The sequence below is a fragment of the Molossus molossus genome, unplaced genomic scaffold, assembly GCF_014108415.1.
Source record: "Molossus molossus isolate mMolMol1 unplaced genomic scaffold, mMolMol1.p scaffold_m16_p_13, whole genome shotgun sequence".
In the NCBI taxonomy this organism is placed as follows: domain Eukaryota; kingdom Metazoa; phylum Chordata; class Mammalia; order Chiroptera; family Molossidae; genus Molossus; species Molossus molossus.
In genome coordinates, this window is record NW_023425348.1 from 67,446,589 (window position 1) to 67,467,083 (window position 20,495).

Sequence of the window (20,495 nt, forward strand, 5' to 3'; positions counted from 1 at the left end):
ATCATGCTTTATGTAAATTTATATATATTTTATAGAGAAAAAGTTAGAGTCTTAGAAAACTTTCAATAAGTCATTAAAGGATTCTTACAACTTTGCTTCATATTCTACACAGTCAGAGAAATTCAAAGCAATGAGAGACATTGGCCATCATCTACTCCAATATCCATTTTTTTATTGATAAGATAATGAAAATACAAGGATAGGCACAACCAAAGAGACTGGAAACCAAAATAAAAACTTGCAGGCTGTCAGTACTCTCCTCTAGTATAAAGATGACTAAAATAAGAATTTGAAAGATAGACTGACAGAGGCCAAGAAAATGCCTAAACTTGCCTGGATCCACCTACCAGTACAGAACTTTGATCTTCCCTAAGAGATTAAGTTGTCAATGTTACCTTACAACTCTAATGCTAACAGCCAAGTGCCTGGACAATAAATGCTTGTGATACCATAACTGTCATTAGTATATAGTTCAACTGGAAATCATACAATATTAGTGGTTACCACAAGCCTTAAGGAGCCCAGAATGAGAGAATTACTGGTTCAAATCCTAGGAATTGCTCAGACCACACCCAGCACATCATTGTCTTGTGAGGCAGTGAGTTCCCCATTCAATGAAAATACTCCTCCAGGAGAACTAGACAACTGGGGGTCTCTTTGGGGGGTAAGAGTTCACAATTTAGGCACCTGTACTTCACTGAACACAGCAGAGAGGATGCTAGAAATGTATCTAAAAAATTAAATTAAACAGAAATAAAACTCTTGGCAATAAGAACTGTTAACTTCCTTGCTTTAAGGTGAAGAAACCCAAGGTCCCGAAGGGTTAGGTACATAGGATGCTCAAGGTCACTCATGTGATTTATTGAGAAACCTGAAAACTAGCTCTCCATATTCCCTGCAGGATGCTCTTTCTTCTCTTGCAGTTAAAGAGAATCCAGTATTTCACTAGTTTGCAAAATAAAGGATCTATACTTAAAGATCTTCATATACTGACCTTGTTTAAAACAACGTTCACTTGTATGTAATACTAATACATCTCTAGAAAGACACACCACACAAACTAAGCTAACATTTACATTTATAGATGGTAATTCAGAAATCAAGAAATATCAAACTCTACCATCAGAAAGGTATAAACATTTTGCCACTAATTACTGACCTTCCAGGATTACAGCAATCACTGAAGAAAAGGTAAAAAAAAAAAGTTTCAAAGATTTAAAAGAGAGGTGTTTAGTGTAGTAAAAAAAAAAAAAAAAAATACACCTTAGGGAAGAATCTGGGATGATGCTTCCAAAAGGGAAGAAAAAGCAACAAATTATTTTTAAAACATTTCCAAGTCCCTCAGGTAACCATCATTTATACAGAAAGCTCGATAACCTGCCCATGTACAGGATATGCACAGTGTGAAGGTTAAAGAGATTATGACTAATTATATGGAAGTGAGGACATTGAGTAACTTTTTGTATAGTATCCAAATTACTGAAACAGGGTGATTTTATTTTCCAAGTGTTAAGCCATACCCACAGAAAACAAGCAGGACTATTCTGCCCTCGCAAAGCGCCTTAGCTAGTCATGCATTCTACAAGTCTCCATGGCAAATTTCCTAACACACACTTCTAAACACAAAGAACTCCTCCTCCAAGTAAATGGCAATGAATGGGCTTGTGCAACTTCAACTAGAACGACAGTCTGCTACTCCTGGGAGCTTTACATGAGAGGATCAGAACATTATTCTCACCTTGCCATCCTAAAATTATGTAAGAACTGCCCAGCCGATGTGGCTCAGTTGTTGAGCATAGACCCATGTACCAAGAGGTCGCCGGTTTGATTCCCAGTCAGGGCACATGCCCAGGTGGTGGGCCCAGTCCCCAGTGGCGGGCATGCAGGAGACAACCAATTGATGTTCTCTCTCATTGATGTTTCTATCTCCCTCTCTCTTCCTCTCTGTCTACAAAAAATCAATAAAAGAAAAACTATAAAAAATAAAAGTATGTAAGAATTATAAAATCATAGAACTTCTGGAAGCTACAAGCAGCCTTTGATATAATCTAGTAAATCCCATTACTTCATTTTTCAGATGAGGATATTGTCACCCCCCCCCCCAAAAAAAAAAGAAAAGAAAAAGAAGTAGAATGACTTGCCCAAGGCCACACAATACTTAGTTGCATGGTCTAGACAATGATCAAGGGCTCAGACCCACCCCTGTTTCCGTGAAGCCACAGAAACAGCCTTTATTATCTTAACACTGTGTGCCAGACATAATCTAGGATGTGGAAATTTGTGCTCCAGGTCTATAATTCTCAAACTTTGTGGCAATAACATACACACCAGAAGACAACCGTGTGCAACACCCCCCCCCCCACCACCACCACCACCCTGTGACTTCATCTCTTTCTCCCTGAATCAAGAATCTTGGAATGTAGGTGATTAAGAGTAACCTTATTACCATAATACAGGAATAGCTTTCAATTCTTTTGATAAAATAAACTTTGACATTTCAAGACTTCCTTTAAAACACTTTAGGGTGAATTGTGACAAGCCAGTGCATTGTGACACAGGGTTGGGAACTGCTGTTGCAAAATACAAATAATCACTACAGGTGCAGCAAGAGGTGTGAACACGGGAATCCCATCAACAATACTGAGGATTACTACTGACTCTGCCCCCAGCCTCAGATAAAGCAGCTTTCAGCAGGAAACAGACACTGTTAGACTGAACAAGTTTAAACGAGCCTACAGGAGAAGAAGCAGGTATCCACTCTCTGGGGCCTTCTCAGATCTGGACAAAAGACTGAATGGTGAGAATGCTGAATTTGGCAATCCTGTGTGGGAATGGCGTCTGAATTCCATTTCCCAATCCTGCCCCTCGGGGTGGCCTTGAGTCCTTATTTAACCACTGCAACATGTTTAAGTGCCTCCGGTGTACCAACTCTGTGGACGCCAAGAGGGGTTAAGGTACAACCCCTGCTGTCTGTCAGTCCTGGGGTTTCCAGAGTGGGATGCACACACCCCTGGGGGAGGTGAAGGCACACCACCACTGAGGAATGAGAAGATAAAAAAAAACTCTGATTAATAAATGCAGTCTCATCTTTTTTAACTTCCATTTTTGTGTTTGTAATTTTATGTGTAACCAAATTGGCTTTGACGCACATGCTCCAGAAACTAGGAATCTGTGAATTGAAGTTTGGGAACCATGACTCTGGTCCTTGGTGTGTAACTGCAGCTCACTAAAGCTGTGCTGGGAGAGCAGATTTGGAAAGAGACCTCAGGTGAACCCAAGGTGTCCTGTAAGATCCTCTGCAGTGTGCAGGCCCCCAGCACCTGTCCCTCCTCAACTTGGCTTTCAAGAATCACTGGACTCTCTCGTTTCCCAAAATGCAAATGTAACGCCCTTGAAATGCCCTTTAGATGGGACGGTCATATACTATATCCTTTTGAGGGTGAAATGAAGAGTCTTATGATGAAATAAGGAGTTATGCGGATGTACAATCACTCCATAGGTCAAGATGGAAGAAGAAAATGTAACACACTTGCTCACCACTGCAGCTCAGAAAGTGCAATGATGATGCTAGTTCAGGCAATCTAATCTGGACTGGTGCCAAATATTGTTCTGTTTCCCAAGCCATGAACAATACATTTTGCAGTGCTCAAGGTTGAGAATATAGCATTTCACTACCTTCCGTGAGTTCTAAAAGATGCCTGATGCTCTACAGAGAGGAGTGTGCTCTCATAAAAATGTGATATTTCTTTGTGGTTTTGGGTACTAATGTAAAACAGCCCTTTTCCTTATAGGGCAAGCCTACTCATTAAAACTCGAGGAATCTGCTAAATAAGGTCTTTACAACGGCCAAAACAGTAAAATTATGCTTTTCTATTACAGAGAGGTTTGCCAGAGCTTTCAGGTAAAGGCAGCTCTCCCGAGTGAATTACCTGACAGTTTCAAGACCTGGGGAAAAAAGAGCCCCATCTTCCCTACCCAGGTCTTCTTTCCCTCACTTCTCTCCACTCCCACTTCAACTTTCCCATTTAAAGGACCTTTGTGGACTAACTGTTCTTCACTGCAAAGTTAACTTTATTCTTTGAAAAGTTAAATTGCATCGTACTGAAGGAATATGGTTTCTCGTACCTAACTAACACCTGAGCCTGGGGAAAAACTGAGAAAGGGGCTAGAGGCCAAAGAATGAGACAGGTTCCAAGGCAACAGGCCTGTCAATACAACCCATTACCAGGGGGCAAGCAGAACACCTCCCACCACCCACCTGGAAATACAGCAACTGCTCTGGCCTGCAGAGAAAGGATTTCTTCACAGGGTCTGCTATTCCTTTAAATCTATTTCTAAGAGGTCCCTTTCACTAGCTATAAGGTAAAAGGAAATTCCCTTTACCCAAGGGCCTCTCAGAATCCCTTTCTCTCTCAAACAGTTCTTTCACTGCTCTAGATGTAATCACTGGACTGGCCACACAACACAAGAACAAGAGCATGCACGGAGCCCTGCACTCAATTACCTTATTCTTCCTCTATTGGTGGCATTTGCCAACGCCACCTCCAACACAGATTTCAGATACCTCTTCTTTTCTGAAGGGAATGTCTAAACCCATGTTAAGTGTTTTCCCAACCGCAAGTAGCTCAAAAGGCAAGTCCTGCTGGTTACTATACAGCAGAAAACTGCTGCCTACCTTTCCGATTGGGCAGAGCATATGGTATGGAACTTTTTCGTCCCAAATCCTGTCCTTCAGGTTAGAATTCCTTCTTTAAAAGGTTTTGGTGGGTAAGAAGAGTATTTTCACCAAGAGAAACCTGCAATTTCCCCCTCTTCTCCCTGGTTTTGGCCTGGCTCCCCTGCGCACCCCTGAGCCCTGGCATTTGTTGGTGAGGCCGGAGTGGAACTGGACCGAGGTGCAGGTCGCTCTATCTGGATAGGGCCAGACTGGAAGGAGGTTCGCCCAGAGGTGCAGGTGTTTCTTCTCCCCACAGGCTGGAACCCAGGAAGCTCCAGGTACTTCCCCCAAGAAACGTGCCTGGGTCTACAGACTCCGGCCAAATTCTAGACGCCCTCACCCTGCCGACTGCAAACCTTTTGCCAGCTGAACAGGGGCCCGCGTGAAAGGGGAAGGTGGCGTGAAAAGGCTGCCAGGGACAAGCGTTTCCAGATTCCTCCCTCCTCCTTGGATCAGGGTCCCCAGATGCACTAGGGAGTTGGGGGGTGCGGTGACTGCGCCCGAAAAGTCGGGGGAAAAGAGCTACTCACGGCTCGCACACAGACTGACCAAGTTTGGAAAGCCTGCGGCGCCAAAGCGGGTGCCAAGCACCCCCCCACACACAGGTGACCTGCGCCCCCCTCCTCGGGAAATGGGGGCGGGTGGGATTGACCACTGGCTCCGCCCCCACCGCCCCCCGGCCCCGGTTCCTCCGACCCCCTTTCCCGGCGCCCGGGCCGCCCGCACTCACAGCGCTAGGGTGAAGGCGCTGAGCCCCTCGGGCACGGCCGTCAGCCCCTTCCCGGAGCAGTCCACCCGACGGTCGCCGTCGCAGCTGCAGGGCGCCGCACAGAGAGGCGGCGCCGCGCCGCTGGGCTCGGTCGAGCCGCGCAGCCCCAGGGCGAGGAAGCAGAGCAGCCCCAGAGGGCCCGGCATTGCTGCGGCCGCCTTCTGCGCCGGCCTCTCCCGCGGCGCCGCTCGCTCGGCGCGCCTCCGCTGCCCTCCGATGCCCCCGCCGCCCGGGCGGCCGGCCTGCGGGTTGGAGCCGCGGCTCGCCTGTCTCGGCTGTCGTGCGGGCTCGGCCCCTTCAACAGTCTGCGGCAGCAGCGCAGGGACGCGGCGCTCCGGAGTTTCGCCCTTCCCGCTGCTCCATGGAAGCGCAGAGGCAGCCCTGCTTGTCCGGCGGCTCAGGCCAGCCGGCCCGGCCGGGCGCAGCTGCGGAGACCGCGCTCTGCCATCGCACCCGCCTCCCCGTTCCCGGCCTCCCGCTGCAACCGCTCTTCAAGGTTGCGGAGCGCAGCCTTCAGCCATGCCGGCCCCTCGCCCCAGCCCCCGCCCGGTTCTCGCACAAACACTCGGGCTCTTTCTCGGTCGCTCGCCGCCGCGGCACAATCTCCTCCCGTCCTTTTCCCTTCTAGGGTTGCACGCTCGGGTTCCCAAGCCCCCAGCCACTGGGTTATGCAAATCACTTAGGTACATGCAAAACTAACCCTTCTCCCGGAGCGCCATTGGCCCGGGGAGGTCTCGGGCTCATTACTATGCAAGAAGGGTAGCCGCCATTGGTCAAGAGCGGGACCAGAGAGGCGTGTTTATCGGGCCTGAGTGACAAGGTTGTGGTGGTGGTGGTTCAAGGCAAAATCCCTGACTTGGCTCTATTTGTGTGGCAGGTTGTGGATTGAAGGTAGAAGGATCTAAAGACATAGAGTCTGGTTTTTCCCTCCCCCACCCGTCGTCTTCCTTCTGCAGAAATTGGATCTCCTAAATTGGATGACCTGAAAAATAGAACTTGCCTCCAGCATTCAGTTAAGTTTCAAATGACTCTCCCCTGTTCAACCGGCGAGGACTTTGGGAGTTAGGCAAATGGAAAAAAATATTTTGAAGAAGAGAGGAAAAAGTCTTCCTTAACCTAATATAAATATTTCAGTTTTAGCTATATATCAAAATAAAACAGTACACCCCACAAGCCTCTCACCTCACTTGAGATCTTTATACCTATCTTGACATGCACTTGGTAGCTAAATCTTAGCAATTAACCATCGACAATACAGAATTTTGGTGATCAAAAGTCAGACTGCTTTCTCCCATACTTTAAAATTCTAAAACATGGGTGTTTTGTAAGGATTAAAGGAAGTGATGTTTCTGAATACTGAATGATTTCTCAAGACAACAAAAAGTTTAGTGCTAAGTGATTACCATTGAGAAGCCAGCAGTAACTTTGATGTTAGGTAATTATCAGCATTCCTTCCCCTTCTGGACTTTTTGTGGCTTAATAGACCCCACGGAATCATTATTTGTACCAAATACTGCTTTATGGGCACCTCTTTTCTTGTTTTTTTTTACTATGCCTTTGGGTTGTTTTACTCTATATTTGAGAGATTTTTCATAAGTACTTTAAGGCAGACAAGGTTAAGAATGCCACTGTCATAAAATTGACTACTCATGTCATGTAAGTAAAGAAAATGAAAACAAGTTAATGCAGACCTAAACCGAAACATTTTCATCTTTGCATTCAGGCACTTTGAAAATAATGCCTGGTTGGACACATGGCTAACATACATTTATTTACATGATGGAGAGTCAATATATAACAATATGCTTTGACTTCAAATTTTAGGGATTACATATTTCCTCTAATTGTAGGTGTGAAAGAGAACTTACAGATTGATGGACACCCTCTGCTTTTATAGATAATAAATCTGAAGCGCTCAGATATTGTGCTCAGCTGGAGATGATCACAGAAAAACTCCCAGGCTTCTTGTTTGGTGCCATTTGAGCCTTCCCTACATTGGCTTCCATTGTCTAAATCATTTCCATTAGTTTCTTCAACTCTCATAAGCAGGTGAAGTGAGGAAAAATGGTAAATGTGGGTTCTTTAACTGATTCCTTTCAGACCTCTCTTTTACAACACCATTGAAAGATGACAGCATTTTTCTTGCCAATAGATCACATTTTTTTTGCTGTTTTTAAATAACAGTTTGAGTCTACTGATTGATTTTTTTTTGCCAATTAATTCCTTTTTTTTTCCTTTTAAAGTAGTGCTTTTCAAAATTAGTAAGCATAAGACTCATGTGCAAAGCTAGATGAAAAATGTAAAGTAATTTAATAGGGCTGGGTTGTAGCATCAACATTTTTAAAGAACACGTTTTTATTGATTTTAGAAAGAGAGGAAGGGAAATAGAAGCTGACAATTGCATGCACCTCCACTGGGGACTGAACCCAAAACCTGGGCATGTGCCCTGACAAGGAATTGAACTGGTGACCTTTTGATGCACACGACAATGCTCAACCAACTGAGCCACACCAGCCCGGCTAGCACTAGCCTTTTGATGCTACATCACATGAAAGTGATAGCCCTGTTGGTGTGGCTCCGTGGATTGGGCATTGTCCCATGGACTGAGAGGTCCCAGTTTCATTCCCGATCAGGACACATGCCCAGGTTGTAGGCTCAATCCCCAGTGGTGGGTGTGCAGGAGGCCACCAAGTGATGTTTCTCTCATATGGATGTTTCTCTCTCTCTCTCTCTCTCTCTCTCTTTTTTTTATCCTCACCCGAGGCATTTTTTTGTTCAGATAGAGTGGAAGGGAAAGAGAGGAAGAGAGAGAGAAACATTGATGTGAAAGGGACATATAGAGTGGCTGCCACCCGCACGACCCAACCAGGGCCAGGGAAAAACTGCAGCCCTTGGTGGGAACTGAACCCAGGACTCTCGGCCCGCAGGCCGATGCTCCAACCACTGAGCCAAACTGGCCAGGGTGTGCTTTCTCCCTCTCCCTCTCCCTCTCCCTCTCCCTCTCCCTCTCCCTGTCCCTCTCCCTCTCCCTCTCCCCCTCCCCCTCCCCCTCTCCCCCTCCCCCTCTCCCTCTCCCCCTCCCCCTCTCCCTCCCCTCCCCCTCCCTCTCTCTCCCTCCCTCTCCCTCTCCCTTCCTCTCTCTCCCTCTCATCAATAATAAAAACATATTAAATATATATATATATATATATTACTCCCAGATAACTAGGAAAAAAAAAAAAACCCAGCTCTTACATAAACCATAAGAACCTAGAAAGATATCAGGATGAACCAAAATTTGATGGCAAGTAAAAAATAAACTTAATGGAGACTCTGCCTCTAGGTAGGTTCCTCTATCTAGCTTTTCATAACTCTGGATGAGCACATTTGTAGCACCCACTGGCTAAATCACAGGAAGTGAAGCCTGGCTGCTATGTTTCTGCATATACTGCAGGGTAATAAAGAAGGCTCCCTCTTCAGGTGATGCTCACCTTGGGGCTTTTGTGCCAAGGACACCTGGCGGGTTGCCTAGAGGGCAAGCTGGACTTTGGTCCCACTCATCCCCTCACCCAAGCACTCTTGTAAATACAGAGGCTACACAATTGTATGCAGAGGCCCTACCTGCTGGGTGAACGGGCCCAACGTGCTCCTTAGGAAACACAATCTTGGAAGATTGGAGGGGTTGGGGGTTCTCTGGCAATGCTATGATTGACTGGACTATAAGTCAGAATTTTACTTTTTATGAAATATTTCCAATTTACAAAAATCTGAGTTTACAACAACCAGCTTAAGAAACAAAATATTATAAATGTAATTGAAGCTCCCTTTGTACCCCTCCTCAATCATATTCCTTCCCTCTTCCTCTTCTGGGGAAGTAAGCCTTTCCCTAAACTTTACAATTAATTCCCATGCATATTTTTATGCTTTTCATATGTGTGTACCCCTAAACAATACATAGTATTGTTTCACATAAAGAATATCATTCTGTACTTTATTGCAACTTGCTTTTTTCACTCAACCTATGAACTTTAGTCATGTTCATGAAATATGTGGCTACTGTTAATTCATTTTCATTATTATATTGTATTATGTTTAAAGAATGTGCCCAGTACTTATTTATCCATTTTACATTAATATTATATTTATATCTATTTTTTTCTAACCATCTTGCCATGAATAAATATTCTTGTACAAGTTTTCTTGTTCACTCATATATGCAAGAGTTTCTGTAAAATGTATTCTCTCTCTCTCCTTCCCCCTCCCCCCACCCGAGTGTGTGTGTGTGTGTGTGTGTGTGTGCACGCGCGTGTAAGAGTGGAATTGCTAGGTCATAAATTATGTGAACTCATCATTATGAGATTTCATCAAATTGCTCTCTAAAGTAATAGTACGTGTGCTTCCTTCAGCAGAGAATAAGAAACCCCATGACACATTACTCTACATCCTACCAACACCTGATAATGTAAGACTTAAATATGTGCAAATCTGATACATATGGGGAAGAGATAAACCAAAGAACTTCTCTGCATATATGCATAACCAATGGACACAGACAACAGTGTGGGGAAGGCAGGAGAGGGGTGGTAGTGGGGAGGAGGGGATCAATGGGGGAAAAAAGGGAGAACATCTGTTATACTTGCAATAATAAAAATAAATGAAAAATCTGATACATATGAAATGAAATCAAAGTGCTGTTTAAATTTTAATTTTCCTGATTGCAACTTCATCCTTTTATGTATTTATTAGCTATTTGGTGTGCTCTCCTATGCATTGCCTGTTTATTTTCTATTGGGTTGTTCATATTGTTTTTATTGTAAATTGCCAGGTGGTAAATATTTGGGGCTTTATGAGCCATACGGTCTCTATCACAACTATTCAACTCTGCCACTGTAGCACGAAAGCAACCATAAATGATATAAAAACAAATAGATGTGGCTGTGTTCCAATAAAACTTTTTGGAAAAAACACGTGTTGCACTAGTTCTAGCCCATGGACCATAGTCTCCCAACTCTGTTTCATAGGTGCTGATCCTTTACTGAAATCTGATTATTTTTAAAACCATTTTCTGGATTATGTAAAATCAGAGGAATATACCTCATAGGTGACCACCTTTTTTTTTTTGCAAATTGAGATCAAGAACTTTCAAATTTCTTGTCTTTGTGGTGAGCTTATGCTGAAAATTATATTGCACAATGGGCCAAAAAGAGTCCATTACAAGGTTAGAAATGCCCCTCTTTCTGGAATGAATGACCCAGAAGTTTTCCTGATCACTGGGATTTACCGTACATGTCATCGAAAAGGCACCCCAAATATTTGACCTGATGCAGTCTTAAATAGGTGATTATACTCATATATTTCTTCTGAGTCTCGGTGTCCCTAGAGTGGTTCTACTGTGCATAGAAAATAGTGCCTATTTTTTTTCAGGGATAATTAAAAATAATGATCATTTTGAATCACAAAAAATAAAATTGTTATCAAAAACATCCCTTTAAGCTAAACCAGTAACTTTGGGCTTCGGGGTTCTCTTTCCTCCACCCCACCTGGTGCTCGGGCACGGCTTGGGGATGGTTGGCAGCAGCAAATGCCACCTGGGCAGAACAGGTAGATCTCTGGGCTATAGGGACTGGCGGTGAGGCTTCCGATGTGACTGGCTGAGTCCGTTCTTGAAGACAGCCCCTTTCAAAATGTTGCCAAAAATGTCTTAGTCTCCTGACCTGCTGTGATATTATGGGTTAGATATTGTTTTCGTTACTTCTGAGGACCCATAGTGACCTCAAATTTCAAAACATTTGGATAACTTAATTCTTTCTATGTCTGATTTCCTTTCCCAGATCTTTGTCTCTCAAATCTAACCCAAGAGAAGAATGAGACTCAAGGCCACAGCTGCTGAATTATAGAACCACATATGGGTCCCGAGTTCTGAGTGCAGAAACCACTGAGAAACAGAACGAGGCAAAAAATTAAATGTGTTCGAGAACCCAGGAATTGTAACACGAAAGCGAAGGTCAAAAATTCACAATAGAAAACTGGGAAGATGATCACTTCGTCGTGTTGAGAATGTGTTAGGACCAAAGCATTAATGCAAAGTTCAGTCATGGAACTGAGTTCCTTTCACACCCTCAAAATTCCAAATAAGACTTTAGACATTTTAGAAAGACTTAGCATGAGACAATGATTTCAAAGTACGTGCAAAATCTGTGCATTCCACAGAGAATGTGCCTACAGAAAAGTAGCCCTTGGGGTGGGGTGGAGGGTGGTTCTGCTGCTGCTACTGGAATGTTCTGGAAAACTCTTCTTTGTCTACATAAACATGTTTGAAAATAAATCCAGAAAAGAAGGCAATAAGAGATTTTAGACTCAAAGAGAAGCTGTGGTAGGATGTGGACAGAGGACTTCACATTCTATAAATTGTCTTTCTTTTCCTGACCTAGACAACTCATGTCTCAAAAAGATGCCCATAAAACTTTCTTTTTGTTTAGTGACAGCTACCATGGCTCTCTTCAAAATAAGAGAAGTGGCAATCAGAATGGAACTTCTAACAATCCCAAGGCTTTTGAAAAGGTCTTTAAGATCATTTTCAAAATGAAAATAAAAGAATCTGAGGCAATGCTTTGGAAAACACAAGCAAACTACCGGTAGTCTGTGATTTTCACTAGTACCTTGGAAAGTTGCAAAGCAAAGAGCTGTGGAGATTAGATCAACAGTGCTGATGTTAGGATGATGCCAAAAATGCCATTCTTGAGGTCTGGTTGGCAAAATCTGATACTATTTATGAAACTCTTTCTTTCTTTTTTTTCTTGCCCCATGTTAGTGTTAAAATATATGTATCCATTTCATTTTTAAAAATATCAACATGAGGAGAAAATGGAGGACCTTGAGGTGATAGGGAAACACATTATAACAACATTGCCAGTTTGCTCCCATTGTTTCAAAATAACACACACTTACCAAGCATTAAACTTTTTTAAAAAAATTATTGTTTCAAGGAATATTGACCATGCATCTACTCCTCAGTATCTGCTCTTGCTAGTGACTGAAGAGTTGAGAGCAATTCAGCCCAGTTTACATGTAAATCTCCTGGGGGAAGATTTTAAAAACAGACATCCCATCTCCATCGATTCTGGTATAGCAGGTCTGGGATGGGGCCCTAGATCCTAAATGTCCCGATTCTGCTGTAGCACCTGCCCCCAGAGTGTGTCTTTCTGCTAGAAGGCTGTGCAAGTGTGAGTCTTTTGAAAGCAGACAGCAAAATGGGATTGCTCTTGAAAGAGATTGATTGGGGAACATGTTTGTGAGAAAATTCGGGGAGGGAGATTTTTAGAGCCATGAGATCAAGATGCAGTTTTGACTCCATGTCAGGGAGAGAGGAAGGAGAAAAGGTTGGTTGCGTGAGACTGCAAAGCAGTTCTGTACAAGTTTGGAGAGATGATGTCTGCCACCAGAGGAGTCCCTGGTCTCCTGGGCAGGCTTGCCTTGGTACCTCTGTTGTGCTCAGTGACATGGACCAGCCTGTGGTGAAGAATCTTCCAGCAGGACTCAGTCAATTAGTCTCCCTGCATACAGAAATTTGAGAGGCACGTGTTCATGGCAGCCTTGGGATATATGGCATGACACGTCCCTCCCTTCAAGTAGCTTACAATTCAATTTAACTTACGGAGTTCAGAAACTTAGAGTGAGCCCGCTGGTGTGGCTCAGTGGATTGAGCATTGTCCCATGAACTGAGAGGTTCCAGTTCCATTCCCAGTCAGGGCGCATGCCCAGGTTGCAGGCTTGATCCTCAGCAGGAGACAAGCAGGAGGCAGCCGATTGATGTGTCACGCACATTGATGTTTCTCTCTCTCTCTCCCTTCCCCTCTCTGAAAAATCAATTTAAAAATATATTTAAAAAGAAAAAAGAAGAAACTTAGGGTGAGAAAGGACCTTAGCCTCGTTCGTCATCTACTTCAGCCCTACGAGTGCTCAGCAGTATCCCTGTTGCTGTATCAGATACATTTAGGTTTAGCATTCACATGGCCACTGGTAGTAGGATCCGCCTTCAGGCAGCTTTGCCAGTTAGAAAGTTCCGCCTTATGTTGTGCCAAACTCTTTCTCCATGATACTTTTAAAATCCTCAGAAATAGAAGGAACTTTGAAGATCCTGTGTTAAATCTCCTTTACCAGTGAGAAATCAGACCAGCAGAGGATAACTAAAGCAGGCAATATACCTAATTATTGGCAGAACTGGAGCTGACATCTAGGTCAAATGCTCCTTCCACTCTACAGTATACTTGGTTTAAATGGTATATTTAATTTTTATAAAAAAGAGAAACATTTGACAAATTTAGGTCAGACAAAGCAAGTTAATTGCAATGCCTCATATGGTCTTTGGTTTAGTTAAAGGAATTCGCCATGTTCCTTCTTAAATGACTTCTCTCTTGATCGAACATCCTATTTGAGCTTAGGTGAAGATATCTAAGAGAAGTAAAGCCAAAAATAAATTTCAGTCAGCTAATGTTGCTCACATTTAGTAGAAGGACCAAAACAATACTAAACCAGTCTTTCTTCTGACCTCCATCCGAAACTTATATACTGAGTGGTAGATAGATATTTGTGTAATTTGGCATTTAGAGAGGTTTTTTTTTTTTTTTCAGGATATATTTGCAAAGAATTTTATTTCCACATTTCCAGAGCTTTAAATTTCATAAAATACATTTAAATATTAATTTTGATTTAAAAGAAAAGGGGTACGTTTTTAAGGGTAAGCCTGGTCTTTAGTTGGCAGAAACTGCTAGGAAATTCTAAAACAGAAACAACGGCACTTTACTGCCACCTTGTGGTAAAACATAAAAAGGTAACTATGCAGAGTAACAAATTAGTATGTTTCCAGGTATTTACAGAAGACAGTGGAGGGGGAAAGTGTGTGCTTGTGTTGTTGACTCCTTCCCTTCTCGATCGGTTTTAAAGGGAAAATATTCATGTTATATAATAAGTCACATTTGGGCTCTTTCATACAATTCTGTCAACATTTGCAAATTTAAAGACTGGTTTAAATGGCCGTTTAAAATTTACGTTTTAATTTTGTTAACAGCCATTCGGCTCACACAAGTTTTGTATGTTCATACTTCTACCTGGCTGCTGGGACACCACCCTTTCCGGGTTCTACTTCTACCTCAGAGGCTGCTAAAGGAAAGCTCTCCATGGGAGATGGGGTAAGGATCCGATGGTAAACCTGGGAAGAAGGATAGACATTTGCCCTTATCCATGGAGGGAGGGAGCAAGCTTTGTCCTGCAGTCTGGGAATGATGAGAACTCAGCCGTGGTCCAGAGGAGGTGGGTCAGTCTGGCGAATCCGAGGAAGCACATTTTCTTCTCGAGAAGCCCAGCCTTGAACGGGAAGTGAACTGCGCGAGGCCAGGGCTTTGTGTTGTGCTCTCCTCCACCCCTACCCCCTAGAACACGACTGGCACGTGGCAGACATTCAACAAATATTGGTAGTATGAATGAGCGAACGAATAATACACATGAGATTTTGGTCCCCATCTGCCAACTCATTTGTTTTATCCCCTGCTGTATTCAGAACCATAGTGGGGAAGAGAGATGCTATTTGTTGAGTTCTATCTAAAACTCCGATCTCCCAGATACTCAAATAGGTGGCTTCTTCAGTTCCACCATTCAGTTTCTCTTGAACTATCATCGCCTCAGAGAGACCTTTTCTGTCCTCCCTAAAACATCATCCTTGCATTCTTTCATTTGTTCTCTCAACAAATATTGTTTACGATGTGCCAGGCACTGTTCTCAGCTCTGGATATAGGACAGTGAGCAAAACAAGGTGCTGCCTGTCCTCAAGAAGTGTATCACCTTGGGGAAGGAGTGGGCTCACAAAATAGACAAATGCATATCAGCAGTTGGGTAAGGGACTTCAGGCAGAGGGAACAGCTAGTGTGAAAGGCTGTCATGTTAGGGACATGAGGATAGGGGATGAATGAGAGCTGGAGAGGGAGACAGAAGCTGGACCATGCACGGCTTGGTGGGTCACGGTGAGGTGCTTAGATTTTTATTCTAACTCGGGTGTTGGGGGTGCCAATGGGCACAAGGATAACTGATAGAAAGGGATAATCAGCACAAAGTAGGTGCTTTAAAATAGTGTTAGTATTTAGTAAGCATTGCAAACATTATGGGAAGTGCAGTTGATTCCATATGGCGGTTCCAAGGAAAACCACAAAACCATTGCTCAGGTATGGTTGGCCTTTGTCTCTGAGCCCACCCCAGAGAGCCCAGGATGAGTAGGGACCGTGAGGTCACTCATTGTGAATCTTGACTGTGACTTAATGTACCTGAGTTTCATTTTCCTGTGGCTCTCTAGCCCTCCTACCCTGTTGGACTTCCTAACACTCAACACCACCTAAAAGTACATTTGTGTTCCTGTTCCTCTGGCTCTCCCACCAGAATATGAGTCCTTTTATCAGTCTTGTTTAAGGCTGTATCCTAAGTACACTACGCAGTACATAAGAGATGTTCAATAAATACAGGTTGAGTGAATTAATAAATACATATTATTTCTACCAAGTGAGAAGAGATAACAATCAAGTTCATTTAATTGAAATGAAGAACCTTAGCTGATCATTTTCTTCTTCCAATTTTCTTGTTGTTTCTTTAGTTAGTCCTACCATTCTTAAGCAGTTTATGAAATGTTTTTTGTTTTTTGTTTTTGCCACGGCTATAATTCACTTAAATTGATGCACTTCTATAGTATTCATAGCTTAGCATTTTTAAATTGCTACAATCCACCTGTTCATTTCTAATTTGGTGATACAAAGTAATCCAATAGACAGAAAGTGGTATTCTCAATGTGCTAACGCAATTTAGTGGGGTTCCTACGTACTAGAGAAAAGATGCCAACCTGACAATGCCCAAGTGAATACTGCCATAATACACTGGTTACATTTATTCTGCTTTTTTCATATGTAAACACAGGATGCTAGCTTAAAATAAAACATAAACAAAAAAGCCAAGGAATGTAAAAAATAAAATGAGAGGAAAAACAGTTAAAAGTGCACTGTGGCATTGGAAGAAAGGGGTTTTGAAACCAAAATTGAGATTGCATGTTGGCTGTGTTGATCACATCTATCACATTGGGTGGTTTTAAGGATTAGATTCAGTGCCTGCCTGGTAGATGCTTGATGAAAGGTAGTTATTATCAATATTTATAATATTATAGCAAATACTTCTCCGTGCAGTTTATGTCACATGATAAAAATCACTCACATCAAACCATTAGCATTTAAGTATCGTTAAACTTTTAGAACAGAAATGGACTCGAGACATCATCTAGGAGAGAGGACTGTGCTCAGAGAAACACCTAGGCTCTGCAGCATGGAAGGGGTGTCAAGGGGGCAGCTTAGCCCTTCACCTCGACCCTCAGCCCCAGACTGCTTGAACCAGAGTAGTTCTGTTACCACATTTTAGGCTTTGGCTAAAGAGATAGCTTTTCTAGTGAATAAGGACAATTTTTAAAAGATTGGAAATCGTCTCCTCTCTAATAAGGATATAATCAAGAAAATTAGGACTCAAGGATCATGTGTTAAGTGGCAGAACTGTAACTCAAGTTCAGTGTTCCTTCCACTGTACCACGTCATCACTGTTATTTCTAATGTAGTTACACAGTAGACCTTTTAAAAAGCAGATCTTGGTCAGCAGTACACAGTTCTTCATGTAGCTCCCATTGTTGTCCTCCACAAAGGGGACTCATCATTTTAACGGAGCGAGTTCTTGGTCCTTTCTTGGACATGTGTTAATAAGATCAGCTGGCGTATTCTGTGCCTAGCCTCGGCGTGCATTATTGTTGCTTTTATATGGTTCCCAGGCAAACTCTAATCTGCTTGTGGAACTTTGGAAAAAGTATGCCAATTCAACAGTGTATAACATATCACCGTACTAGTTTTAGGTAGTAAGGTGGTAGGGAAACAGATGTAAAGGACACATTTGTGAATCTCTTGCTGTCATGGAACTTAAACTCTAATGGTGAAGACACAATAAAGCACATACTATAAACAAGGTGCCCCATATTAACAGAGGATAAGGGCCCACAGAAGGCTTAACAGAGGTGGTGACTTAGATTACACCTGAATGGGAGCAGCCAGCCAGTGAGGCAGCAGAGGGAGAGCCTTCCAGCAAGGAGAACTGGGTGTGGAGTAAAGCAAATGGGGCAGTTGAGAGGTAGGAGGGAATGGATTGTGCAGAACCTCTTAAATTGTGGCAAGATATCTGGATTTTATCCTAAGTGCAATGGAGAGTCTTAAGGATGGAGCAACACAAGAGGTTCTAGTCGAATTAAACGCATCAGGCATGTGGACCATAAGGAACCAGCTCAAACCTATAAAGGGTGAAATCCTCTGGCCAAGAACAAATTTTCATCACATTCTAATCGGAGCATAGGCCACTGTAGAAACGCCTCTCAGTGATGAATTTTCTCCTGGCACTGCCAACTCCTGGAATGTCCTTGAGTTGAGAAGGATGCCGCCACGCAGTCTTTGGCAGCCTCAAATGAGGATGTTCAGTTCTGAGGGGCTGCTGAGCCAAGGGGGCCACTTGGAGGCAGGAGCTCAATTACACAGCCGCACAGGTGTCAAAGGAAGCACTTCGACCACAGGAAACAAAGAACGCAGCATTCCCCTCACCAGGAATCTTCATTCTCTTAACCCGACCCACTTCAATGGACACCTTAGTGCACAAGGGAGTAGCCAATCATTCTGGATAATGCCACTGGAATGTAGATGCTCTTATGTACTAGTTTTCTAGGGATGCCACACACTGGGTGGTTTAAATAAATTTCAGAGTTCTAGAGGCTGTAAGTTCGAGATCAAGATGTCCTCGGGGTGGTTCCTTTTGAAGATCAAGGGAAAAATCTGTCCATGCCCCTATTTGCTTCTGATAGTATGCTAGTAATCTGTGGCATTCCTTAGCTTGTAAGAGCATCACCCCAACCTCTGCCTTCATCTTTCCAGTCTTTTCCCTTTGAGTGTCTGTGTCCAAATTTCCTTTTAATGACACCAGCCATATTGGATTAGGGCCCACGCTAATAAGCTGTTTTAACTTCTCTGTAGACATTCTGAAGAGTTAGGACTCCGACATACCTTTTTTGGGAAGGGGTGGGGAATTCAATCCATAACACCTTAAAACACAAAACTAAAAATCTAGGTATTATCTAAATTCTGGGCTCAAAATAAGAGATGCCAGGAAAAAAAAAAAGTGACCTTGGCTATTTCATGCATTCAGATTCCATTTCTTTGCCAAATAATAAACAAGAACAAATAAAAGGTTTGGGTTTTTATTCCTCACTGATGAAATGAATTACTTTTCTTTTATTCTTTGATTTTGAGAGAGGAAGGGAGAGGGAGATAGAAACATCAATGAGAGAGCGCATTGACTGGCTGCCTCCTGCATGCCCCCAACTGGGGATCAGGCCCACAACCTGGGCACGTGCCCTGAGAATCAAACTGGTGACTTCTGGGTGCATGGGTTGATGCTCAACCACTGAGCCAAAGGGCCAGGCAAATCACTTTTAATATGGCTGTATAAAGAGAACTTACCTGCAGCCAACGGCTACATTTTCTTCTTTTTATCCAATAAGTTAGAACAGTTCTGGAGATTCTAACAAATTAGATTTCTTCCATACTTCCTCTCCTACAGAAAATTTTATAAAAGGACTGAATCTTGACCATGCGGAATATACTTCCGCAGTTGATGAGAATACCTTCTTGACATGAAGCCCTTGTTCTTTTTTAAAAAGTTTAAAATCAACCCTGGCAGGGTTCTCAGCAGACCAAAGGGTCATGGGTTCAATTCCAGTCAAGGGCATGTACCTGGGTTGCAGGGTTGATCCCCAGCCCCAGTTGGGTTGAGCAGGAGGCAGCCAATTGATGTCTCTCTCACATCAATGTTTCTCCCTCTCTCTCTCTCTTCCTCCCTCCTTCCCTTCACTCTGTCTAAAAAAAAAAATCAATGGAAAAATGTCCTTGGGCCCTGCCGGCGTGGCTCAATGGATTGAGCATCGTCCCATGGACTGGTATGAGAGGTCCTGATTCGATCCCCAGTCAGGGCACCTGTCCGGGTTGCAGGCTCGATCCCCAGTAGGGGGTGTGCAGGAGGCAGCCGATTGATGTATCTCTTTCACATCGATGTTTCTATCTCTCTAAAATATCAATTGAAAAATGTATTTTAAAAAGATCCTCAGGCCCTGGCCAGTTTGGCTCAACGGTTAGAGCGTCGGCCTACGGTCCGGAGAGACCCGGGTTCGGTTCCCGCTAAGGGCACGTACTTCGGTTGCGGTTTGTCCCCGGCCCTGGTTGGTCGTGCAGGTGGCAGCCACTCGATGTGTCCCTTCACGTCGATGTTTCTCTCTCTCTCTCCCTCCCACTCTATCTGTACAAAAAAATGGAAAAATATCCTCGGGTGAGGATAAAAAAAAAAAAAGATCCTCAGGAGATGATTAACAAAACAAGTCTGAAGTCAAAGGAATAAAACTGACAAACAGGCTCTGTATCAATTTACCTTTTGCTCTTCACATATCATCTTAAAGAAGTCAACAGGTGGGTTTTCTGCCACTACAGAAATAAATGTACAAAAACTTCAGTCACCACTTTATTATATTAAAACCAGAATAATCAGTGATAATGAATATAACAAAACCAAAATTGGATGATGCAGAGAATGGGTATTCTGGTTTACTGAAATTATGAGGAAACTGAAGGCTAACAATAAAGGCTTTTTGTTGTACCCCTGGTTGCTTGGTACATTTCCTGCCTTTTAAAAATCCATGATGGTGAATTACGCTTTGTATTGTCTGACACCCATTCCAACAATCCACTGATTCTAGAGCTAGGTCATAGCCTCCCTACAAAGTGCTCTTCTGATTGAACAAATTCCTTAATGACACTTAGATTCTTATGATTTTTCATTCTGCATGTGAATTCAACTCCCCAATACCCCAAACCCCACTAATTTTAGAATTCCAGGAGTTTGGTCAGAGTGGACAGAAATCTGAAAAGTCCT

The 20,495-nt window shown here is 43.2% G+C and overlaps 1 protein-coding gene across 1 annotated transcript in view; it reads right to left on the reverse strand.

The window, feature by feature from the left end:
• The window catches only part of LGR4 (leucine rich repeat containing G protein-coupled receptor 4), a 96,496-nt gene extending 90,370 nt beyond the window's left edge, over positions 1 to 6,126 (reverse strand). Inside the window, exon 1 of the mRNA XM_036259518.1 lies at positions 5,448 to 6,126. Coding sequence (XP_036115411.1) covers positions 5,448 to 5,632 — 185 coding nt within the window. The 5' untranslated portion in view covers positions 5,633 to 6,126. The remainder of the gene's footprint in view (positions 1 to 5,447) is intronic.
• Between the last annotated feature and the right edge of the window lie 14,369 nt (positions 6,127 to 20,495).